This window comes from Alligator mississippiensis, chromosome 10 (assembly GCF_030867095.1).
Source record: "Alligator mississippiensis isolate rAllMis1 chromosome 10, rAllMis1, whole genome shotgun sequence".
Classification (NCBI taxonomy): Eukaryota; Metazoa; Chordata; order Crocodylia; family Alligatoridae; genus Alligator; species Alligator mississippiensis.
This window is the reverse complement of record NC_081833.1, coordinates 18,825,994-18,852,648: the sequence shown is the minus strand read 5'-3', so window position 1 is coordinate 18,852,648 and position 26,655 is coordinate 18,825,994. Positions and strand designations below refer to the sequence as shown.

The 26,655-nt window shown below is 40.1% G+C and overlaps 1 protein-coding gene and 1 non-coding gene across 10 annotated transcripts in view; one reads left to right on the top strand and one right to left on the bottom strand.

Annotated features, from left to right (window-relative positions):
- CABIN1 (calcineurin binding protein 1) overlaps nucleotides 1–26,655 on the bottom strand; it is a 219,028-nt gene that overhangs the window by 4,751 nt on the left and 187,622 nt on the right. For all 9 annotated transcript variants that reach the window (XM_019493692.2, XM_059713507.1, XM_059713506.1 and 6 more), the window contains exon 34: nucleotides 10,326–10,605. In XM_019493692.2, the coding sequence (XP_019349237.2) occupies nucleotides 10,326–10,605 (280 nt within the window). The remainder of the gene's footprint in view (nucleotides 1–10,325; nucleotides 10,606–26,655) is intronic.
- Nucleotides 26,114–26,216, top strand: LOC132243643 (U6 spliceosomal RNA). The gene has a single exon (XR_009455370.1). It is a non-coding gene; the product is annotated as a U6 spliceosomal RNA (small nuclear RNA).

Here is a 26,655-nt window from a genome sequence, read left to right as displayed (position 1 = left end):
TTTTAATTAATGATGTAAAGTCACAAGGATGTGCCAAGTATAAATGTCTGAACATATGCAATTGACCACGAACTTCCAGATACCTGGAAGCAGGTATAGTCTTCATAAGCACCATCACACAGACAATGTCAAACCAGAGTAAATTTACTGGGACTGTACAGAACTACAGTTCTGATCCAAGATATCAGCATTTGGATTGTGGGCAAATGACAGGGACATTTCTATATAGGTATGTACAGTATTACAAATGGTCTTTAAAGTGAGCACCAAGAAGCAACAGCAAATTTGGCTTGGCTTAACCAACTCTGAGACAAAGTGCGTTCAGGCTTCAGTGGCAAGTCTACATATGTTTGCTAATGCATTTTTTAAATTCTGAAATTTCTGCGTTCTGACATACGAGTTTAAATGTTTACAACTCAGATCTTCATGCTGTGTTTGTACACTCTTTCTTAGTTTACTTTCTATTAGAAAAATAATTTATTAAATGCTCTATTAAATAGTCATCTTCCAGACAGAGCTGCAAATTCTACCCGAGGTACAAATTTTTACTGACAAAAAAAATCCTAATGATCCCAAAGGCAGTCTGTTTTGAGAAGTGTAGGCTGAAACAGGCCTGAAACAGTTGTAAGCTTTTTCCGATTCACTGTTTAATAATAAAGCTTACTACAAGTGTTATCTGGATTATCTGACCAACTTTCCAAAAAAGAATACTTATGACAATTTCTCCCAACCTAAAAAAAATGACTTTTCCCTTGAAATGATGAAAAACATTTTTCCATCTGCACCCAAAACAATCGAGACCTGATGATCTGTCATATAGATCTCTCACTGTCCAATTCCTGCTTTTCCACCAGAATTTTGAAAACAGTATGTGTTATGGATGAACAACCTGACAACTCTATTAAAAGGAACAAATGGTCCAGCATTCTTTCCCTCTTGTCCAACCCTGTAAGGCCTCACATGGATGTGTGTCCAGTCTTGGACAAAGCACTTCAAGGGATATGAGGAAAGAGTTGGAGAGTCCAGGGAGAAAACAGGAAAAGTGATTTGGAGGCCTAGAAAACAACACAAAAAAAGGTTGGAAGAGCTAGGAATATTTAAGCATGGAAAAGAGAAGATTAAAGTGGCAGGGGGGAGCGGGGAGTGGATAAAAGTCTTTAGACAAAGAGTTGTTACGTATAGACCCATGATTCGATATTGTCTGCATCTACAATAGACACAACAAGTAGTAATGATCTTAAATTGCAACAAGGGAGATTCATAAAGTTCTTCCTAAAATCCCATCTAACTATGATTGTGGCTACACACTGGAACAAACAGATTACTAGGGAAAGGTTGGGAAATTTCCATAATTACAAGTTTAAGTCCATATTAGAAAGATGCTCGACTTGAATGGCTTAGATAGGGATCTTCTTATTTTAAGCAAGGGACTGGACTTGATGACCTCCTGGGGTCCCTTCCAGTCCTATGCAATTATGATGCTACACGTTAGAGAGAAATATAAGTTACTAAACTTTTTAACTGGATTCCCTCTAAATAAGCAAGCTGTAAATCCTGTAATCTATATTAAATTGCAGCCTAGGAAGAGTTTGCAAGTGGTTGGTTGCTGAGCCATAGCAGGGGCTTAAATATTTCAGTAACCAATTTAAAGTTTACCATTCATTTACATTAAGACTTATGATTTGAATTATTGCTTAATGATAAAATAAGTATACCTTTTACACTGATTTTTTTTGGTTTGATTATAAGGTGCATCACTGCTTGAACTGATTTGCTCTGTTTTGATTCTAAGTATGTTATATCATGTGACCCCATTGATTGGTTCTTCTAAGCAATCAAAGTCTAGCCTGATGCTGCAAGCTTGATGTACAGCTATGTTTTATTTTCAGTAATCAGTAGATCCACACACATCACTGCTTTCTTTGCTTTTGATTTTATTAGTCTTGCAGATCCATTTCATAGAACAATGCAATTTTATTTGAATAAAAATTAGATGCGTCAGTTTTTCCACTTTTAAAAGGAAAATAGGTGAGAAGGCATACTTCTGAATTTTTATTCCTATGCTTCTGGAAACAGTATTTGTTAATGTAAAATTGTACTGAAAGCCCCTGCCTATCAAAATGAAGAGGCATGGTCAGGTTAATCAATCAGTAATTCTACTCCCAGAGGCATTAAATGCGTAGTGATTGAATCCTGCCCCTGGATTAGCTCAAACTCTTAATCTGCCTGCGACTTTTGTGCTATGGTCATTTGAAATCCACATGGTTTTTTTAGTTCAAAAACTGAGTTTATGAAAAAAAGGTTAAAATTTTCTCTTAAATATAAAGTTACCCTGTGGTCCCAGCACATTCAGGGTTAGTCATAAATTTATCTACCAGTTTCCCTACCTGAAATTGTACTAGCTGATAAGTACATTATATTAAATAAAATAAGTCTTTAAATCTTTTTTCTTTACATAGACAGAAAAAGCAAGACAGGATAAACAGAGCACCACACATGCATACAAAGTCAAATTTTATACTATGTCTAAAACAGCTCTCAGAAGGAAATATCCTGATATGTTGTGTTTGTGGAATTACAGTCTAGATGAACATAATGTCCTAGTTCTGCTAATAAAAACTTTCCCCAGGGAGGCAAAAACTGTACTAACTCATGAACCACAAAATTCTGCATCAGCCCAACAGCACAAGGAAACAGGCACAGCACATTTTGAATGTGGTCAGAAGCTCATCTTTTAGTCTTGGTCAGCCACATCTTTCTATATTGCATAGCACTCGTATCAGTCTCATACATTTTCATATGTTAGCATCATAAACCTTGCTGAAAAAATAAAGTCAGTTTCTAAAGACATTAATGAGATGCACCAGCTGCTTGTCTCCAGGCAGAAGATGGGACAGGGTACTTTAAAGATTTATTTAGCACTCAAAACCTAAAGTGTAACTCACAGATGTTAAGCACAAAAGGAAATAGATTTGCAATGCAAAAAATGTTAATATTTACACTGAAAAGTTCATCCCTATTTCAGCAAAATGGAGCCGAATATAAAAAAAAATTAGCTCCCCCCCTTCCCAACAACTCTCTAATATGCATAACATAATATACATAATAGAAAGAGGCACATCATACCTTTCAACATCTCCCTGCTTTAGTGAGGAAGAAACAAGCTGAAAACAATTCAATGCAACAACCTACTCCAGCTTTCCTCTCCAACCTCTTTCCACTTGTTGCCAGGGTAACCAGTGTTTGCAGATGCCTATAGCGGGCGCCTGAGTTCATGACTTCATCATAGTTAATATTCTCTCTCACCGTCTCTCTTTATACAGGGAATACATTAGATACATACACCACACATTGTACACATATAGATTATGCAATTCCTGTGAGTATTTTTCTACAAATATCACAAGTTACTTTGCTATCTGTCATGTATACAATGGAAAAAAATTGATTTTTTCTCCTCTTCATTTCACTGATGTGCAGAAAGTTTAAAAACAGTGGAACTGTAAGTCATAAACCCATGCTCTTTGTATTGAGTACTCTCTCATTTGATTTGTTTGGGCTGTGCATTATGTCACTTGATTTCCTTGCACTGTCAGGTATTGAAACACCAGCATTATCATGTTAATTAAATGTGTTAATCAGAATTAAACACACAACTTCAGTCATTTACAAAAACCGACAAATGCTAACTGAAAAGGGGAAAAAAAAAAAAGGATAGTATGACTAGCACCTTAAACACATGCCTTCCAGCTGCTGAAGGTGGCAACTAGATGTGGCAATATGTAAAAAGGCAGATTAAAGAGCAGAAGCATCTCATCCTAGAAAAGATTGAAGAGCCAAAACTAAACCACTGTACTTTAAAGAAAAAAAAAGGAAGATTGGGAAATTAAAACATCCAGCAGCTTCAACTTGTTAAACAGGCAATCCAAAAGAAAAAGAAACAATAGACATATTGTCAAAGGAAATATAATGCTACAACATAAAAGTTCTGTAACACTTCAAAATATTTTAGAAACAGCAATGACTCAATTTTGCAATTCTTAATTGTTTGATAGTACTTATACCATTTGTCCCAGTGATTTCAATTAGTTACTTAAATACAAGTGTTATTTTGCACAAGCAATAGTCAAAAGAAATGTGAAGCATTAATCAATTCACCATGAAAGGTAGGCAAGTATTTCTGGGTGCCTATAGACGTGCTCCGACATGTTCCAATTGGAACCTGTCACAGCAGACTTGATTAACTGGATCTGCTCCACATTCTAAATCAAAATGCGCCAGTGTAGCCTCATCATCATATGCCTTAAGCCCTCCCCACTTTTCAAAATGGCTGCAAGAGCACTTTAACTAAAGCTTAAGGTTTAGTTAAAGTGCCCCCTGTCCATTTTGAAGTGCAGGGGCTTAATGAATGTGATAGTGAGCTTTTTTAATTAGAGCAGCTGTCTGGGAACTGTTCCAACTAACCCCCCACCCAAACATGTGTACTGGCAGCCACTGTCCCTACTTTTTTGATGGAGACTGACACAAGGCCAGATCTGCTCTCTGCTACATGGGAATAAACAGAACAAGATATATTTTGTCTGTTAAAACTTTTTGATCTCTTATTTTAAGTGTTTTTGAAAAAATAAGCATGGTATTCACACCCCAGGTTTTAAAAAAACAAAACAAAAACAAACCCCCCCCCCCAAAAACCCAACCAATTAAAGTGGTTTGCTAATTCACAGTGGTCTCTGTTACAATGACCAATTTAGTCGGTGCAAATAACTTTGAGAAAAATCAGATCATATTGGAGTACAAGAGCAACTTTTCATTTGTAATCTGTTGCCTATAAGTTTTATTTAACAGCTGTCTGGCAAAACTTATGTCATTCCCTTCTCTGATGTTTCATCCTTCCTTGACCGGAGGCCAATTAAGCACAGGAGAGGTTGTTAAAATGGCTGCTTTCACTGCTGAGAGTTAAACAGAAAAAGGAGGAGGTATTTTAAAACTAATCTTAACCACAGACTAAATCCCCTCAAAGGATTCTGAGGACATCAAGAGATTGTACTGTGCATTAGGGGAAACACTAAACTTAACTTGGTGTACTTTCAACAGGTGATCAGGAGAAGAAAGAGAATATGCTTGATGATGTGATCAGCTAGTGCTGTCAAGTGTGTGTGGCAAGAGGCAATTAAGAAATCCTTCATAAAAACCAGGAAAACTCCACTGACATTCATTCAGCAGTAAGAGTTCTCATAGGCATGGATTACAATGGAAGGGACCAGGGAAGTGAGAATACCAAAGCCAACCCCCATGGAAGTGACTGCAACAAGGATTAAAGAGAATCAACCTGTTTTAATGCTGCTGGCACTAAATTGCATCTAGGACAATAAAATCTGACCCTGGAATCTACAACCACCAGCAGAAGAGATAGATTGCTGTACTCTGAAAAACCCACGTTTCTGTGGTTGTAATTAGATCCTTAAAAACACACACACACACGCACACGCACGGGTGTTTTAGAAGTTGTAAATATATAAATCATTGTGCCTAACTCAAAACCCGGTAACCTATCATCAGATCCAGATGGCAGAAGGAACTGTGTGTGACCATGGCTATTCAGAGAACTGGAAGCAGTAAAGAGTCATGGTGAACACATTAATGTATTGCATAGCATACAGCAAGTCAAATGCCCTCAGTGGAGCATGATATTATAGATTTAGTGAGTTCTTTGAAGTACTTCCCACTCTGTCATCTGCATCATATGTCAGTCTTTCAAGGATTCAGCTGCTATCAGGTTGTGCATCAGTTGAACAACTCAGCCATGGCGTGGAGTACTGCAAGTCAGTGCTAATAGAATCTGATGCAAGTGATATAGAATTAGGTGTCCTCTAAGTTAGCGTGCCCATTTTAGTCCATGTTTGTTTCACAATCTCCCCTTAGTGCAATATAGAGTGCAATATAGAAATATGAACTGAACAAAATGGGGCGATACGGAATCTCTTTGACAACTCTGGAGGTGGAATAATAATTGTCCATATGGTAGCTCTCTACATGGTGATTACACTCCTCTGACATAGTTCTCATATGCCCTGTTGCATATTTCTTCCCCACATCAGGGATGCAATGCTGTGTCATATTAATATGGTATTCATTTATGTCTAAGACCTGCCATTCTAAAGTGTCCTTTATGCCGAGCTTCTGCTGCTGAGGTCATTATTCCTACCAGCTCTCTCTTACGCCGAGTCAACCTTAGCACCAGTTTTTTCTCCATATCTCTTTTCTGACATTCTCACACAACCCAAGCAACCTTCATGAACCCTCACTGGATATATATTTAAGCAAGTGGGCCACAGAACTTGTTTCTCAACTTGTTCTACTGTTTCTAGGTAGGACAAGCCCTCATGATCAGAATAGACTATATAACACAAAATTCCTGTTGCAATACAGAAAGAAATAACTTACAATTTTCTAGTTTTAGCAGTTATGTCACAGCCAATAAAAATTTGCTTTGTATGCAAGTAGAAGGGTCATCATGTTTAGAAGGAATGACCAAGGCAAGCTGCAATAACTCCATGTATCTGGAAGTGATGGACTGAAAATTTTGGAAGATTCACAACACAAAAGTACCATCACCTTAACATTAGTAGCTAAATTAGAGATAAAAAGTAATGCAACTGATGAAGCAGGTAATTAAATCTCAAAGTCCTCTTTGCATTCTGCTTTAGTCTCCTCAGGGGGATCCTGCTCTTTTCCATGTACTGGAGCATTTTTCATGCGAAGTAAGAGAGATAAGAATAGAACATGGTGCATTCTACTGCACATGGTAGAATGTGCGGGTGCGGGTAGCAGGAACAAGGCTCGTCAAAAAACCCTCACAAAGAACAGATTTTACCAGGTAACATTTTAACCTTCAAGGTAGTTTTTACACTGACATTCAAATGGACATTAATTTAGTGGGAGAGGACCCTGATCTTTCCTTCTCTCTCATTTTATATGCTGATATAATGGAACACTGGTTTCAAATAACATCATTTACCTTTGAGTAATTCCAGTGGTGAAGAATCTTTTCTTGCTATCCTGCACTTCCCAGCCCAGACTAGTGCTAGTGTTTTCCTGCCCACTCCCTGTAGCAATCATCGCTAGATTAAGGAATGGAAAGGGAGAAAAATTTTTTTTTTTGGTTTGGGGATTTTTGGTTTGTTTTTTTTGGGTTTTTTTTTTTTTTTTTTTTTGAGATGAAGGGTGGGGAGGGCATTTTAGGGAGCGCACACACACACACACACACAGAAGATTTTCAGAGATTAGAACAGTGCAGCTACTGGAATGGCGCGACAGTGCTGGAGAGAGTTATCCAAGTTGTCCTATTTTACAGTTCCCCAGAGTCAATTTTACACTGAGCTAAAGAGGCTGGCAGCCCAAGTGCATTTATGCTGAAAAGCAAGTTTTCCTACTGTAATTATCATCATTACCACCTTGTTGATGGACTTCATCATGCTGTAGTTTCTATATTGGTTGTTGTATACCAGATCCAAAATCTCATTAACATGTTTACACAGGGAATGACTGGCAGAGAACCAGAACTGCTTGGAAAACCATTCTGTAATCCCTCTCTCAATGAAGTCATGGAGAATTACAGCTGTTCATCTTTGACAGTGAATCCTCTAAGATGAGCAAACAGACAGGGAAGGGGTAAGGAAAATGATAATTAAGAAGGAATGCAAAAAGGAACAAACTGAAACAGATTACTTGGAAAATAAGGCATGAGAGAGTTTATATAGGAAGAGAACTAATGGAAGAAAGGGGGGAGGGAGGATAAAAACTTGGATTTTAAAAGAAATTAAAAAAAAAGAGGTGGGGTGAAAAGGGAGGAGGAGAAAGAAGAAAGCAGCAAAGGACACTGCTGTAATTGGTGTCTCTCTCAGCTAGAGAAATGACCTGTCAGGCAGGTCTGAGATCTAGAAAGCCGGAAATGACACATGCACTCAGCACTGAAAATGATAGCGTTATAAAAAAAAAAAAAAGGACTCTTGATCTTCAGACAGGCAGTTTCAGAGAATAAAATGTTGGTAGCTGGAACTCCCTCCTCCCACAACCAGAAGATATATAAAAGCAGTGAAAGAAGAAACAACAATTAGAAGCTTAAGAAACCCCTAAAAAGTACAGGGAATCAAAAAGGTTAAAAAAAAAAAAATGTTCCAGTCACTGCATGGTGGCCTGGGAAATTGGGGAGAGGGAAGTGTGTCAGAATTGCTTACGAGTTTTATGTGGAAAGCAATGGCACACAGGAGCTCTAGCCTGTATTGCTACCTCTCTGCTCAGTGACCGCATAGCAACTGTGAAACATGGAGGTTTAGTTTTTTTCCTCCTTTGGGTATAGACCTAAATTATTACCTATTGAAAAATCCTACAAAGACATTCCATAATACTATGAAATACCATTCCTGAACCTTATGGGCAACGAAAATCTAACACCTCCCCCCCTCCACCACACAGATGTATAGGGTCTCTCCATGGATCTGTGAAGAAGGAAAGTGAGGTGATTATAATGCGACTATTAGTGGCGGATGTTAAATTCCAATTTCATCCTGTACTCTGAGAGATTAGTTTATTGGAAAAATTGATTTCTCCCTGGTTTGCTCTTTGCTGCTGATGCATTCAGAAGATTATGTGCATTTAGCTGCTAAGACTGATTACATAAGAAAAAAAATAATGTACAGTAGGTATGTGTGCATAAACTGTACAAAGATATGAATTTACAGTACAATGTTACTTTAACAAAACAGTTTGAAACTTGCCTGCAAATATTTGTAGTTATTGTTAATAAGTAAGATTCTAATGTCTCAGCACTACCTTTACACTATCCTCAACTGCCGCTTTCTACAGTGCCTAGACATAGAAGAATCCATCTTAACTATAACGTAAGAGTAGTTTGGCTATGACTCTTAACATTAGCCAAGTAAAGCTTGTTTTTTCTGATACACAACAGAACTTAAATCATTTCTGAAAAAAAGCATTATATGCTCAAGTAATGCAGGCTTTTCCCCCCCTTTAAGTCATTTTACCCATATAGTCCCCAGTGTCTTTGCCCACCAGCTTTGCCACGGATGGCCAACAGGAAGGGAAAAAAAAAAAATAGTGAGAAAACTCATTAAATTCTCTCCTTAACCTTGACCATCTGTGTAGGACCAAATATACAAGACAATACCCAAGAAATTATATCTGCATTTCGCATCTTTAAATTTCTTACCTGACCTCTGCTCAGTCAGCCAACTGCACTAACATGCCAGCAATCTCAGTCTTTTTTTTTTTTTTTTAAACACAACTGCCATATTTATAGTTAACATGGGTCATCTCAACTAAGACCACCATTTGCAGGTGGCAAGATATGAAAAATAGTATTAATAGTATTTTACGAGGCCAAATACCTTAGACCTTCTTTCTGAAACAGTGATTCTCAACCAAAGTGCCATGGCACCCTAGGGTGCCATGAGATCAAACGCAAGGAGATAAGCAGATAAAGGCAGGCTCAGGCTCTCCTTGCCTGTCTGGCTCCTCCACCCTCACTGCCTGGGGTCCTTCTGCAAGGAGGTAAGCATTGTAATAAACAAACTCATTTTTGATATAGGGTGTGATTTAATTTGCAAAAATTATGGAGAGGTATTTGAGTCTGAGGGGTACACCTCTAGTCTAAAAAGGGTGAGAACCACTGCTCTAGAACATGGCATAGACATGCCAACACGCAGCAAAGTATGTATCAGTAACTTATCAGTTAAAGAATTTTTCACTATGTTATATACCTCCAAACACAAAACATGTGGCAGAGCTATCCAGGTAACAAACTACGTCAAAAGAATAAGACTGATGTTCTCTTTTACACATTTGACCAGTAATTCAATTCTAACATTTAAAATGTTTAAGCCATTTAAAAACAAACAAACAAACAAACAAACAAACAAACAAACAAACAAACAAACAAACACCAGTTCCTATTTCTTTATATCAACCAGTCTGAGAAAAAGCAGTGCGTTCTAGGTCACCTGGGAGCTGAAAATCCTTTTCCATTAAATACCAGGCTTTTAACAAGCAGACAAGGTTCATCGGGTGAATCTGATATCTTTTATTAGGTCAACTTAAATGCTGTTAAATGTGTACGTCCCTTTCAGAACTGAGTTGGGACTTAAGTTTGTGCTTGTGTTCTTTTGAGTGTGACCCAGACATTCAAAAATGGGGCTGGGAATCACAACTCTGCTACTGACTCACTATGTGGCCTCAGTCCAAGACAAAGGCAAGGTCAAGAGACAAGGCAAGAAAAAGTCAAGACATTTTCTTTAGAACAGACTTACCACGTGCAAGGTAAGACATGCTGGGAGCAGTCTCTACACTCTGGCTCTGGAGATGCTCAGTGTCTTTATTTGGCTCCTGTGGTTGTGGCACTGATGACAATGCTGAGGAAGAGGAAGCTTGCTTCGGTTTGGAATGCAAGTCATTCAGTCTCAGTAAATTTTCAGAAGTCACAGCATCTGGGTTCACTGAAGTGGCATGCAGTGTTGCTGGAGCTGCTGGAAAGAAACTCTCTTTGCTGTCCTTTGTATGTTTTGGGGTTGTTGGCATTTCACCTGTGGACTATATTAAAAAAAACAAGACAGACAGTGAAAAATGTGTTCCAGTCATCTCATATGCTACTTTCTCAAATCGGAAAATATAGACAGTGTGATGATTTTGTGTACTAGGCAAATAACCTCTCGTTATGAGCATAAAAACTAATTATAATACAACCTTTCCCCGAACAAGTACATATTAATTTGCTGTACTCTACAGTATATTTAGCAAACTATCACCTTGAGCATTTGTTCATATTCAGATTTAGTTTTATTTAGCAGCTACTTGCACATACACACATGCATGCGCATGTGCATGCAAAGTCCCTCACAGTGTAATTTTTTCTGCTCAACTTCTTTTTTTTTTTCCTTAACCAAACATGAATTTCAGAAAAGTTCCAAATGTCTATGAAAAGAAAGCAGCTCTGTCAATTAAAAAAAATACTTACTGGCAAACTCTGAACTTAGGGACAGAAATTACACAAGCTAGTGTAGGTGATCAAAAACCAGTACAAATTTGTAACACAACAGAAGTTCAGCATGCATAAACTGCTCTCAAAATGTCCGAAATCAGTTTAAGATAAGCTTGGATGGAAGTAGTATCAGACTTAACTTGAATCTGGAAGGGACCTGGGGCAGAAGTTCAATAAGCTGATTTAACTTAAATCAGTTAGCTCACAGTCCCTCGGCATCCCAGGATGTTTTGCACCTCCCCTGTAACCACCCCCTCTCAGGGTGGGTGGGTTAGCCGTGGCCCAACCTGTCTGTTCCAACTGAGCAGGGAAGCATGCTCCAGTAACCCACCCCCTGGCTTCTGGCTTGGACCACTGCAGGCACATGGCTGCATTTCTGGAATCAGAAGTGAATGTCTGTTCACTTGCTTATCAGTTCAACATACATAGTTTAGACTAACCTGTGAAGACTGAATGGATTCAGTCTCAGGCTTTTTGACTGTCCGTACTTACCAAAGAGAACAGACTGTTACTGGTTTGGGAAGTTGTGTCCTTCAAATCCCCAAATTATTAAAAGAAAATACTATGTGATGATGTGAACAAGAGAGAAAAATAAATTCAAGAAGCACAGGAGAGAAGAATATATTTGTGAAACAACAAGAGATGCCTATCCCAAGATCAGCAATTGTCGATTGCTGCAGCACAGCTGAATAGTGTCAGTATCCAGCTCAGAACATTGGACTGGATGCTCTCTTGCCTCTGCACCTTTTAACATTAAGAGTAAAACATCAGTATCAGGAGCTGGGCTCTCATCCAAAAAGCAAAGTCAAGAATGCAATGCACGGCTATTTAATTATATACCCAAGAGGCAGAAGAGTAATTTAAATCTATCAAGGAATTTAAAGACAAACCAAATAAAATGAAAATCATCCTTACAATCCCCTTCAAAGTCACAGATCACACAGCCTTTGTATTCTAACTGGTCATCATTAATTAACATATATTATGTTGTAACAAATTCACTAGATGGAGGCCAAGTTGTTCAACTGTCTCATTAACCCATGGGTACAGCCTATATAATGGAGCAAGAAGAGCTGAGGTTTATTCCAAGGGCTCCATGTTATCCTAGGACCACAGATCTGTTAGTCTGGTGTGAAAAGCAGCTGAACTCCACTGTCAGGCCCCAAAGAGAATCTAGGCTAGTGAATCAATAATACATTTGAAATTCATTACCGGGAAGCACTATTTATACACTAGACAAAGCATCTTTTAAAAGTATTTCTTTACTACTAGTATCTCTATTTCAAGGATCAGACCCAGTGTTTAAGGAATATGATTTAAATCTCAATACCAACATATTAGAAAAAGCTATATTTACACAATAATTGCAGTAGTATATCAGATAGAGCTTATTCCACCTCTGCTACTGACCATTTTCTGATGGTTGGGAGGAAGAAAAAACCCATGATTTGCTTTTACGCAATACTGTAACAGACCAAATTTATACATTCATACCATGTCCCAAATTCTGAAACTGCTCAAATGAGGTCTTTTCACTTAAACAGATGAAAATGTTAGCACAACAGTCAAAGGCATTCAGAGACTGTTAAAAAAATCCCAACTGCATTATTAGCACTAAATAAGGAAAGGAAAGAACAGAATTACAAGATTTGGAGACATGTAAGAAAAGACAACAAGGGGAGAGAGAAAACAAGAAAAAAAAAATGGAAAGAAAAAGGCAGATGGAAGGACAATCACAGTTGGGGATGGGCATGCAGCCCAAGGACAAGACTCAAAATGCACACACGCTGGGCCAAACTGACAGCTAATTAATCTGAAGTCAGTAACACCCATTCATTTTATTGGTGATCAAGTCTGTCAGGGCTACCTTGTGAGATGTGGGCATGCAATGACATGAACAAAAGCATGTTTTTAAATGCATGTGGACCAAAACATATAACAGCAGAAAATAATGAAATATGGCAGCCACTGTGTCTTGACTAGAACCGATATAGATATTTGTGCACCATTAACAACTAAGACTCAAATTCCTAGCAGATAAGGAAGTGTGTCCCCTTCACTTGAGAGTGATAATTAATCTTTGCTTGAGGTTTTAGGTAATGCATCCAATAATCAGTTCCCATCATAGGGCAATCTTTTGAAATACATCTGCTTGCAGTGCAGGGGTAGAAGTGGATCAGCATATAGTGTTGTCTTGTCCTGGTATCGATCTAGTAACTCTATTCACTTTTCTACAAGTTTAACCTTTACTTTAAAAAGTTTCTCATTCTTACATCTTCCAATTGTAACCTGATGCAGGATTATTTAACTGCCTCTGGAGGTACAGACAGATCTCCTTTAAACCAACAAAAACTGAAAAAAAGAGGTAACGGCAGAAGACAATTGCAATGACTTTCCTCTGCTGATGACAATGAGGGCAGGGAACTGTCTTCGAAACAAAGACAAAAGCATAAAGTATCTTAGCCTTATCATGACAAACCTTGTCATTCCGCAGCTTCCTAGGAGAAGCTGAAATCTGCAGTGTGCATTTTATGGACTGGGCGGGGCAGGGAGTTTCAGAAAGATCAAAATTTAATAAACAGGAAGATGAAAGAAGCAAAAAGTATAATACGTGTGAAGGATGCATTGCTTGCTTTAAAAAGATTTGGTTTTCACTGTAGAGACAAGAATTCTGGCACTTCTATAACAATAACTTATGTCACTTGCATAATGCAGGTGTGTATGTTCCCACCAACTATAATATTCATCAAGGTTTATGGAGCCACATCTCTTTTTATGTCATGCAGGTGACTGCCTAGGAGCAAAACAGAGTGGTCTATTACATTTTGTCAAACCTTGAAGTCACCAGAGAAATAGTTGTGAGTTCACTGAAACCACTACATGTCTATCAATTTCCATAGCTGGTAACATCCAGGTACAATAAATATCCAAGTACATTAACAAGAATAAAGAGACACTCAGGAGGGAGCCATGAAGAAAACAGTTTTACATGGACCCCTGCCCCGCACATCATCAGGAAAGTATCAATGACATTCTGCATGTGTGACTTACATAACTGTAGTCTTCCTAGGTCTTAACTATTTTCCCCTCCTCATACTCCATAGAAAACAGAATTAATGTCAAGCTTCCACATGTATTTCATGTGGTTTCTGAGAAGTATGAGCTATTTTATTGTGGTACAACAAGCCAATACTCTAAAAAATTTCTTCTCTGTTCCACCACAGGATGTATACTTGTCCATTTTCACCACTGTTTCTAAAATGCAGGTAAAAGATGCTTTACTTTGTTCAGAGGCTTTAAAAAGCCATATGGGTAAGGGCAGGGAAGGGAATGTGTCTAAATGCAGAAGCCAGATACATTACAAAGTCAGGTTCCTTCTCCCTGGCAAATTTCAGGTTCAGAATCACCCAGGTAGGAATGGTCTGGGCTCTTCTGTATTATGGTAATAAGGGTGCCAGAAATAGATGCACAGAACTGAAATGAGGGAGGAACACCCTTCCCCCAAAGATATTTCTGTTGGGAACCACTGTTTTCCCCAGTAGAGACAGGACTCCCTTGTGGGCTTTTGAGGACTTAATGAGCTGCTAAACAGAAGGATATGAAGGATTCTTGCTTTTGCCCCAGCTCTACCATAAAACACACATGGAAAAGCAAGCATATCCAGGGGATTAGGATGATGTTCTGTTAACCTGACTTCTAAATCAAATAACAAAAGGGAGGGTGGGAGGAAGAAGTACAATTTTGGTCAGTGCTTACTTGGTACATCCCATTGGTTATATTTTTAAACATCAAAAAGGTGCTCAAGTGCTATAGAATCTGTGTAAGAACAAAGTTTAAATGAATAAAATGCAGTTATGCAGCTCTGCAGACCTTTTTTTGGGGTATGTACATCTAGGAGTCCAAGTCAGACTATTCCTATACTCTTACAGCTATTGGAAAGTTCTTCTATCATCTCTCATTTTTCCCTTGGACTCTGTGGGTGCATCTATACATGCATATTAATGCAGCAATAAACTTCAGTGAATATCATACCAGAATTTATTATTCCCAGGTGCCACATTTACACATGCGCCCAGGACTGCAGCACATTGAACTGGGCTGGAGCAGCCCCGGCTGGCAATGGGCTCCAGGGGGCAGCTCTGACCCAGCACAACGTACTGCAGAGTGGCTGGCTGGGGCACGAGGGTGCTTCAGTGCAGGGCTAGCCAGCAGGAAGCCCCTGCACTGAAGCACCCTTGTGCCCCAGCCAGCCAGGGGAACATCTACATGCGCACTGCTGCAGACAAAAACTCTGCAGCAGAATAGTACTTGTATTTACAAGTACTACCCTGCTGCAGAGTTTATCAGTTTCTTGTGGCCTAATAGGGCCGCACATGTAGACTCTGAGACATTTACTGCAGAGCTAATCAGACAACTCCGCAGTAAACATCTCGTGTAGATGTGCTTCTGAAGTCTTAACCTGCTTCTTCTACGAAAGAATCATTCAATTCCATGGGAGAAGTAAGAGCTATGGATAAGCTGTTCTTATACATGAAATGGGCACACAAAGCACAGAAGGGGCAGAAAAGCTGTTACTGGCAGAGCGTACCATTGAGGAAAGGAGCAGAGAAAGACAAAAAATTCTCACAGAATATATAATGGGAAAGCTGTTCAAGCAACATTTTTTTTTTTGCATTTCTCGGTAAGATAATTCAGTGTGGAGGCAACAAAAGCTGAAGAAATGGAGCACTGCATTTTGGCTAAGGCAAGAGATACATAAATATTTACTACCAGGACTATATTTCTAGGTTTTAAGGAAACTGTAAAAACTAAAATACTTTCAAGAACCACTATCTACATCCTGGAGTGTAGTGTTTTGCCTCAAAATATAAATGCATGAAACAACTCTGGAGCAAAGATCAAATCTATATCTTCTGACTGCAGGAAAAACTGTTTTGCAGTGTAGGCAGTGAAAGGATTCCCAACAGATACTTCTTAATTGTAGCAGTTCTTAGCAGCATGGGCAAACTTAATTCACTTTCGAGTCTTAAGCCTAAGAAGTTTGGTACTCTGAAATGAGTTCAGCATGGTTTCAGCTTTCCAGTTTCTACACACCATTCACTTTCTGGAACAGTTCCACCTAGAACATGATGTCACAAACACTGGAAGCTATCACACACAATGTTTGATGACACCACGTTCTACTACATTACTACTACTACTTCCATTTAGTATTCTGTCAAATTAATACCAAAATCCATTCACATTTTCTTTCCACTTCATTGAAAACTGATGAAACAAACCTTTTCTAGAAGATTGTTCTAATATGCAACAGAAGAGGCAATGATACCTGTAGTATGACTAGACTTGGCAGAAGTCTGCTGGTTTTTTTTTATTTTGATGGCTGAAATCAATGTTTATTTTTAAGCATTTACTTAGACTTATTGATTCGAATTTTCAAGACTGCACAAAGTTAGGGGCATTTTTCCATTTTTATCTATTTGACATTAACACACAGCAGCCACTGCAGGAGCTGGGAGGAGGGTTGGAGGGGCAGGGCTGGTAGTGCCTGGGAGTCCAGTGCTGCTGGCTCCACGCTCTGCCCAGGTCCCAGCCAGGGCAGAGGCCAAACTCCAGCAGAGTGAGGCCCGGCCTCTGTGGGTGTTCATCCCCTGCCCTGATCACACAGAGGCCAGGCTGGGCTCCACAGGAATTTGGCCCCTGTCCTGGCTGGGACCTGGGCAACCCCCCTCCCAGCACAGTGCGAGTGTACTTACACAGAACCCCCTCTATCCTTACCTCTGTCCTGGATATATATATATATATATCTATATATATATATATATATATATATATATAGATATATATATATATATATATATATTTATTTTTTGTCTCCTTTATGTATATTTTGATGGTTACCAACAGAAATTTTTCCAACGGTCTGTGAGTGTCAGGTAAAATCAAAGTTTCTTAAGAATAATGCTGATAGAGGCAAAATGTTAATAAAATTGCACAGAAATGCATCTGAATCCTATTCCAGCCTAAGCAGGTCTCTCCTGTTTGGAACAGGTAGATACTTCATGTTCCAATAAAAAATTTTAACATGAAAAACAGAATTATCAGGCCAAGAGGTGAGGTAGTAGGGTGAAAAAACACTAATAAGTAGAAAAAGGCAGAAAGTGACTTTCTTTTTCCTTTTCTTTGCGTTAACGATCGCTTTCAGCAGCAGGCTGAGGGAGCAGAGCTGTTAATTATTTCGAAAGTACACCTCCAGTATAGAGAAAGGGGGAATGCCATGGCAACTGGCAAATGCAATAGCAAGCAAAGCGGTCACCCTTTGGTAGGACTAAGATCATAGAAGAGCTCGTCCTTTTGTCCCCCTTCTTCCACCTCTTTCTTCCTCCTCCTCTCCTGTCGTCCTTCTACTGCATTAATAAGACCTACAGACAACTCAGGAAAAACACTTTCAGCTCTGTAAGCAGTGTCTGACGTCTTGATGTGCAGGAAGAAAAGAAAATAAGGAGAAGAAAATTAGCAGTATGTGGGTGGAACAAAGGGGGGAAAAAACATGAGGCAGAACTAGAGATGATTATTTTCTAATTATTTAATGTTTCACCTATCTCCTCCCATCCCTAGGAAACTGCTTTTACAAAAGAGCTTTTAACAGTTTACTTCACAAATCAGCAGGTAAAAATGTGGGAACTGAAGAAAAACTGGAGGCCTAAGCCAGTTAGAGGAAGTTACTCACCAGTTTTTCCTCGCTGAAGAAAAAAGAAACCCTACCAACTTGTGCGACTGGGATGCTGATGTTTTTCCACAGCAGAAAGAGTAATCCACAGCAGTTTTAGCTTTGCCCATGCACAACAATTTCTTCCATTCCTCCATTCCAAATAAAACTTAAGTCACTTTGACTATAAAAGTCTAATATAGGGGCTGACTATTGGTCAACTATTGTTCTTGCAATTTGAGAATATTAATTTAAACTGGAGCATCTAAAAGTTGGAGCATACTGTAGTTAGGAGCTGCCCATTTCCAGGAACAGGGAAATTAATATTTTCAATTTGGTAAAACAACAACTCAGTTCTTTTTCCATTATGAACAAGGCTGAAAAGTAGAACAGAATGATACATCTTTGTTATACTATCTTCCTTTAAGAAATATTCATTGTACTTTATTATAGAGAGATCCAAACCAGTTACACCACTATATGCCATGCTGGTAGTCTTCCAGGAGCTTGGAAGTCATACCTAATTTCCCCAATTTAGCACAAGGCTTTGGGTTTATAAAAACATTTACTTGTTTGAAATTCAGTTGCAGGTTCTTCAAAAAACACAATTTAAAATTAAACTGATGCTGAAAGTTGCTGCAAAGTTTGACAGCCAGGTTTAGAGTAGAGAGAGAAAAGCACTCAGTTTGGCATCTGCGAGTGGGAGAAGGTCATAGACATGTTATTTGGTAGGGACGAATGGTAGACAGAAGGGGGATTTTATCATCTGGGGTGGGTAGGGAGAGTGAGGAGTTTTGGTAACCAAGGAGTGAAAAATATGAAAGGATAGTTGGGAATTTGTTCTTTTTGGTTCTCCAGGTATGAAGCTGGTTGCAGAGCAAGGACTATTTTTGCCCAGGCAGTGATTAATCCCACTGAAATAACTTGACCCTGTCAAAATAGCCTCCCTCATTGTCTTTTCATGGCATTTAGATGATGTACTACATTGTGAACAGCCACTGGGAAATTTTCTGCTGATCTAATGACACAATTTTAACAGTGCAGGGGTCCACACTTTCAAGAGCTAGAGCACCAGGACAGACAAGACAGCCAGCTGCACTCTGGGCACACCTGCTTTACAAGGATTTTTTTTTTTTGATGTGTGAAATCTATTATCTCTGATATTTGCCTCCAACATATTTAACACACTTACGTAACTGAAATAAACTCAGTTCTTTTAACAGATACCATTCAGAAAGGTTAGGCAATTTACAATACATGCCCAACATATGATCGTCATTAAGGAAACTGGATGTATCCTCTGCATATACTTTTTTCATGCCACAATTTCAACTGTGATGAAACAGGTACTGTTACTATTTAGACAATGTATGAAGTACTAATAAGGATCATGGAAAAAAGGCTTCACAAGGCGTGCTAATAACAGTGCCATTTCTAAGATCAGGCCAAGGAAAAAAGAAAAAAAAATGGTGACATATACACTCTTAATTTTACACGTGCAGGAAAAGATGCAATGGGATCCAATGCAAAATCCACACAATTGTGCCTCCTGCCAAGCCATGTGTGTGGCAGGAGGCATGACTGTGGAATTGCGCGTTACATCCCATTGTACCTTATCGCCAATGCAGGTGGAGCTGTGATCAGCTGATAACTCCCAGCCTCAGGGACAACTCTGCTACATGTGCAAATTAAAGCTGGATAGCAACCAGCTATAAAGTCAGTACATATTTTCGAGGTCTAACTTTATAGCTTGTTGGACCTTTTATGGTATGATAGGTACTTTGCATGTATAGCTGGTCTCAGTTAATTGCTCATTAACTAGTTAGTTACATAATAACCGTAACATGCAGCGGAGGCCTTAGGGTTTGTCTTAGTGTCCACATGCATGAGTTAGCGCAAAACTGCTACAGCCCTGTACATTTATACCCAAGCTTATTCTGTACTGACTAACATTTCTCTGGAGAACAGCCCACCAGCATAATATATGTAGGTCTATTGGTCACATTAAATTAAAAACTTCTTGCTTCAAACAGTCAATTGGATAGAAATTCTTTTCTTCCAGTCACAGCTAATTCCACAAACATACTAGCCCTATCCATCTCCCTCCTACATCCACTAACCACGTGTGCATCCAATAAATTAGCTATAATTGGACAACTGGGCAAGTCTGAATTTCAGAAGTGGTCTTGCTGAGAAAGTTCAGTAACAGTCACAGGAAGCTGTCTCAAGTTAATTTACCATATTTACCTGAATCCAAGATGGCTTCAAATTTAAGATGACCTTCCATTAATTAGATTCTATATATGAAAAATTATAACATTTATACATTTTCCATGTATAGACACTAATTAGTGGAAGGATGTCCATGTTCGTCTCCCCCCCTGCTGTGGCAGTGAGCAAGGAGCAGATCCCTGCCTCTTGCCCTCCCTAGTGTCTATCCCCTCTTTCCCTCCAGGCCTGCACTTGCCTCCTGCCCACCCTCCACTCCTTACCTCCCTATACCCATTTCTGACCCCTGCTATCATTCCTTTCATGTCTCCCCTCCATTCCCCCCACCCTTAGCTTGCCTTCTGCTGCAGCTCTGTCTGAGCTCCAGGACAGTCAGCATGAGCAGCAACTGGAAGGAGAAGGGACCAGAGCCAGAGTAGAAGGTGAGGGGAAGAAAGGGGCAGCTGGGAGATGGTGGAAATGGGGGAGAAAGGTCTCCCCCATTCCCCCCTCCCCCCCAAATGAGCCCTCTTGGACCAGGGCAGTCCTCAAATCCAAGACAAGCTCTACCTCCCACCCCAATGCTGACTGGAAAGGGGAGGGGGGAGAAATCTCTTGGATTCAAGAAAATGTAGCAGATTAAATTAAAAATAATGTCAGCAATACATAGCAAGATTAAAATACAGTTTATAATTCTCAGAAGTAGACAACTGCTTTCAGAATGCCAGCAAATATCTCCATAATTAAGTTTTCAGATGGACTGAGAGAAGCAGAGAGGAAAACAAACACCTTTCCAACTACCATATGGCTGTGGAGCAAATTTATCATTGGAATGATTTCAATGACTAAGAAAAAAAAAATACTAGGAAACAGACAGGGATTTTTTGGGGTGATACCTTTTATTGGACCAACTCCATAGTTGGAACAGATCAAATCTAAGTCTGTCCCAACCACAGAATTGGTCCAATAAAAATATCACCCCCCAAAATCCTTGCCTCTTGCTTATTTCCTGGACCAACACAGCTACATCACTTCAAGATTACCACAGTGACATCCTGATTTGACTAGCAACTGAGAATTAGTCAGAAGGCAGGTTAAATATGCACCTTATAGACCAGAGGTGGGCCAGATCCAGCCTGCCAGGCCATTCTATCCAGCCTGCGGAGCCCATAAAAATTTTTTAAAAATTAATATTTATCTGCCCCGGCTGCCTGTCCTGTGGCCCTTGATGGCTTGCCAAAACTCACTAAGCAGCCCTCTGCTTGAAATAATTGCCCGCCCCTGTTATAGACTAACTAAACAACATATGTATAAAATTTTTGTTCTCTCTCTCTCTCAGGAGAGAACAAAAATTTTCATGAACTCTAACATGGCTAACTACCTCTCTCAATTAAAAATTAGTTAACAACTGTCTGAAAGGTATATGGAAAAGGAGTTTTACTAGCAAAATTTTCTCCAAGGCAACAATGTATGTGGAAAAATGTTGTTAGTCAAACTCAAACTTCATGAACATAACAGTATGCTACTGGTACAGTCACCATCAAGAAGGATCACAGACCGATTTCCATGGTCATCCCTTGACAAGGATTCCAACATCACTATGTCATGGCTTTCAGGCAGCTATGTCTTTAAAATTAGAGTGCATGTTTCAAATCTTAGAGAGGACAAGATCTTATCCTCCTTTTTTTCTAACAATACTCTAGGTCAGCGGTTCTCAACCTTTTCTGATTCAAGGGAACCCTCAGAAAATGCTAGCTTTTAGTTTTCACTTGTCTTCTATGAAAAAAATAATGCAGTAGTTTTTCTGTTGCAAACAACTCCAAAAGCCCACAACAGGTCAGAAAGCTTTTAACACTATGGATACCCATTTGAATTCCCTGGGTTTATCTTGTGAATCATGTTTGCACTTCCAACAGTGCCAACACTGCATGGCACCCAGACCTCCTTTGACAGACTCTCAAGGCACCCTGATTGAGAATCACTGGTCTACGCTTCTTTACCATGGTTTTCCATTATTTATTTTTATGACTAAAAAAAAGCCTGTAGACATGAAATGTTTTCACATCAGATAGAAGCATTATTTCCATCAGACTCCAGTTTTTCTTGGCTTTTTTGCCTTTAAAAATTATCTAGGTCAAGTAGTAGAAACAATTATCCTTCATAATAGAATTCAGTTTTTAAAAGGTCCCTTCTATTCAGAGGAAAACCAGAAGTCATTAAAACAGAAACAGATCTAATACTTTTACTAACATTTTTACCAGCAAACTTTATTTATATCTTTTCTTTTCCTTATAACCCACCTTGTTCCAAAACAGTATTACCGTTCTACAGTGGGCAAGATGGGTGGGCAAGCTGCTTGACAGAGCTCAGAAAATCTATGGCTGAGACTGGAACAGAGTTCTGGTCTCTCCCTTCTTAAGCTGTATATTAAAAGACTGCCTTCTGTATGCTTCCTCTATGAACTTCCTTATTTATTCACTATATTGTGAGAAAAAAAGGATCTCTAGAAAAGAGCTCCAACAGTGAACTGCTAGAGAACTGTTCAAATTTGTTTCCAGGTGATAAAAATAAAATCATAACAAAACACTTTTTCAAAATATTTTTGAGTCTTTAGGGGTTTACATGTTCATGTTTCTCTCTAAAAACATGAAGAATAAGAAACTACATATTTAATTAATATTCTCTTACAATATGTTAATATTCTTAAGTCTGTATTCCTTTACAATGCAGGATTCATTGGTGATGTGTAGAGGGTGCAGGCAGGTACACGTGTACCCCAAGATTGGTGGTACACCCCGAGAGAAATGCTGCCGACAGCACCTGTGGGTGGTTGCCCCCCCTTGCTGGCTGCCAACACCACTGGCAGCATCTGCAGGCAGTCACTGATTGCTGCTGGCCACTGCTGCCAGCATCAGCAAGTGGTCACTGATCACCACCCCCCACTGCCTCCCCAACCACTGTGCCTGCCTGTGGGAGCTCCCTGCTGCCATGCCCGCGCCACTGCCACCTGCGGGCAGTTGCTGTGCCCTTCCCAGCCTCTGGGGCACACATCATTCATGGCAGGATTTCTGTGAATGGCAAGGCAGAGAAGCACTAATGTTTATACCAAGAAAAAATAATCATTACATAACCTGCGATGATAAAACTAGGAGCAACAATTATCATTAGCTTATTTTAAGAAAATGACAACCAAAACCGATTGATCTTTTGGACAGAATTACAAATTAGTGGATACAGAAAATGATGAATGTTTAATGTCTTTAGATTTTAGTAAAATATATGAAAAAGTCTCCAAAAAAATGTAAAGCATGAATTCAAAGTGGCTTGGATATGAATTCTCTTATAAAGTGAAACATTCTGAATGGACCATAAAAAAAAAAAAGGCATGTTAAACAATTATATATTAGATTTGGGAGAATACCACTGGAAGAGAGTTCAGAGTTAGATCTGGTTTGATTTAATTCCTTCACCAACTAGAAGTACGAAGAATGTTAGTAAAATTCACATATGCTACTAATTTGGCTGGTACTGTAAGGACAAAGAAATACCATAGTTACATGAATGCAAGAAGAGGTTCCTCCCCACCCCCGTCCCCCCATCAACATGGGGGAAAAACATCTTGTTTCCATTTGCATATGACAAAACCTCATTAAATGCATTGTCCATCATAAAGCTGTGGCCAAAAGCAGCATGTGCTCAGTAATGGAAACCAACTATGAAGTTGATTAAATGCAAGCAACACTAAGCATACTATAAACCACATGGCCCATATTGGGCAAACATGCTGATGGAAACCTACCACAAGTATATGTTCATAGATTCATAGATGTTAGGGTCGGAAGGGACCTCAATAGATCATCGAGTCCGACCCCCTGCATAAGCAGGAAAGAGTGCTGGGTCTAGATGACCCCAGCTAGATGCTCATCTAACCTCCTCTTGAAGACCCCCAGGGTAGGGGAGAGCACAACCTCCCTTGGGAGCCCGTTCCAGACCTTGGCCACTGGAACTGTGAAGAAGTTCTTCCTAATGTCCAGTTTAAATCTGCTCTCTGCTAGCTTGTGGCCATTGTTTCTTGTAACCCCCGGGGGCGCCTTGGTGAATAAATACTCACCAATTCTCTTCTGTGCCCCCGTGATGAACTTATAGGCAGCCACAAGGTCTCCTCTCAACCTTCTCTTACGGAGGCTTAAAAGGTCCAGGTTCTCTAGTCTCTCCTTGCAGGGCTTGGTCTGCAGGCCCTTGACCATATGAGTGGCCCTTCTCTGGACCCTCTCCAGGTTATCCGCATCCTTCTTGAAGTGTGGCGCCCAGAATTGCACGCAGTACTCCAACTGCGGTCTGACCAGCGCCCGATAGAGGGGAAGTATCACCTCCTTGGACCTATTCGTCATGCATCTGCTGATGCACGATAAAGTGCCATTGGCTTTTTTGATGGCTTCGTCACACTGCCGACTCATGTTCATCTTGGAGTCGGCTAGGACTCCAAGATCCCTTTTCACCTCTGTGCCACCCAGCAGGTCATTCCCTAGGCTGTAGGTGTGCTGGACATTTTTCCTCCCTAGGTGCAGCATTTTGCATTTCTCCTTGTTGAACTGCATCCTGTTGTTTTCTGCCCACTTGTCCAACCTGTCCAGGTCTGCCTGCAGCTGTTCCCTGCCCTCCAGCGTGTCCACTTCTCCCCATAGCTTTGTGTCATCTGCAAACTTGGACAGAGTACATTTCACTCCCTCGTCCAAGTCACTGATGAAGACATTAAAGAGTATCGGTCCAAGGACCGAGCCCTGCGGGACCCCACTGCCCACACCCTTCCAGGTCGAGACCGACCCATCCACCACGACTCTCTGGGTGCGGCCCTCTAGCCAATTCGCCACCCACCGGACTGTGTAGTCATCCACGTCACAGCCTCTTAACTTGTTCACCAGTATGGGGTGGGATACCGTATCGAAGGCCTTCCTGAAGTCTAAGTATATGACATCCACCCCTCCTCCTGTGTCCAGGCGTTTCGTAACCTGGTCATAGAAAGAGACTAGATTGGTCAGGCACGATCTGCCCGCCACAAACCCGTGCTGGTTTCCCCTCAGCATAATTTGCCCTGCTGGGCTCTCACAAATGTGAGCCTTGATAATTTTTTCAAAGACTTGGTGAAGATGTTAGTGAAGCCCATCTGAATAAGATATATGGTAGTGCTTAATAAGCACAGTCCCCCCACCCCACACTTTTGCAAGTCATGGTGAGCCACTATAGTGCATACATTTCAACTTCCTTTTCACTCCCACAGCTCAGCTGTGCCCTTCTTTACCATTTGCAATTATTTCTGTCTGTTCCTTTTTACTAGCCTTAAATATCTGGCAAACATCAAAAAGGGCCCCCAAACAGTTCACCCAGAATCCCTCTGTTGCTCCCTCTATCTGCCTGTTGCATATTAGTGTGGCCTTGCTCTCCATGAAGTGGGGCCAGACCAGGCTGCCCTGTACCTCATCCACATATACATATTTGGAGGATCCCAGGACTTGTGCAAGAACACAAGATTCCAGTCATGGGTGGGAGCCAATTAGCACATGGATCCTTTGTGGGGGATATCTGGAATACACACACATAGTGTGCGAGAATGCCGAGCTGTGGGGTCACCATGGAATAAAATGCTGTTGCCTGCTGGGGTCCAGCCCTGTGAACTATGAGTCTGTTGGCTTCTGACTTCATATATAGTTTGTACTATACATAAGTAGGTAGAAAAATGTTACTTAGAGGTGTGTTTATGTAGTACCTGTGCTAAAACTTGCAGCAGTTTCAAGAAAAGGTAAAATGTATCAATTCTGGATGAACTAAGTTTATGGGTGCTATATGCAAATTACTACAGCCATGTTTATTTTAAGGTCAACGTTTTCAAGTTTGCTCCTCATTTCCATGTGCTCAAGGAGAATAGGGTCTGACAGTAGGGAGGGGGAGGAAAGGACTGCAAAGGGAAGAAGCTGAGGGGGTGGGGAAAAGGGAAAAAGGGCAAGGGAGCTACGTCACCCCCAGATTTATTTTCCCTGCTGCAGCAGTGGGAAGGGGACAAATTCAGGGCAAATGTGAGGACAAATTCAAACTAAGCTTTCAATAAGTAGATTCTATACATGGAAGTTATAAACAAATTTATAATTTTGTTCATATATAGCAAATATACTAAATTTGGAATCATACAGAGAAGATTAGCATGGCCCCTACACAAGGATATCACAAATTTATAAACTGTTTCATATTTTTTAAAAGGACCAGGGGCTGAGGAATGCTGAATGTCTGGCTGTTCCCCTGGGCCAAGTGTGAGAGCCAGATCTACAATATGGCAGCTGGGGCAGAGTCCAAAACACCCTGCTTCATGAAGTATTTTTCAGGGCACCTGCTGCAATGGTGGAGGGGTATACACATTGCCCAACATGAGCCCGTGGAACCACTGTGGTTCTGAAAGGTCCTGGAGCAGTTCCAGAGCAGATATGAGCTATAAAAATAAGGCCTAATGATCCTGAAAAACCATCATAAGATGCAGGAGGTAGTAAGGAGCAAGAGACAGACTGTTGTGGACATACTCCCCAGCTACAGTTTCAAGGCTGTGTGGGAGCAAGTCTTCCACAAGGACCTGCAGAAAAAACAGATCTGAACTGGCAAGTAGCCCACTGGGTACTCCCTGTGTGGGCATTGAGGCATA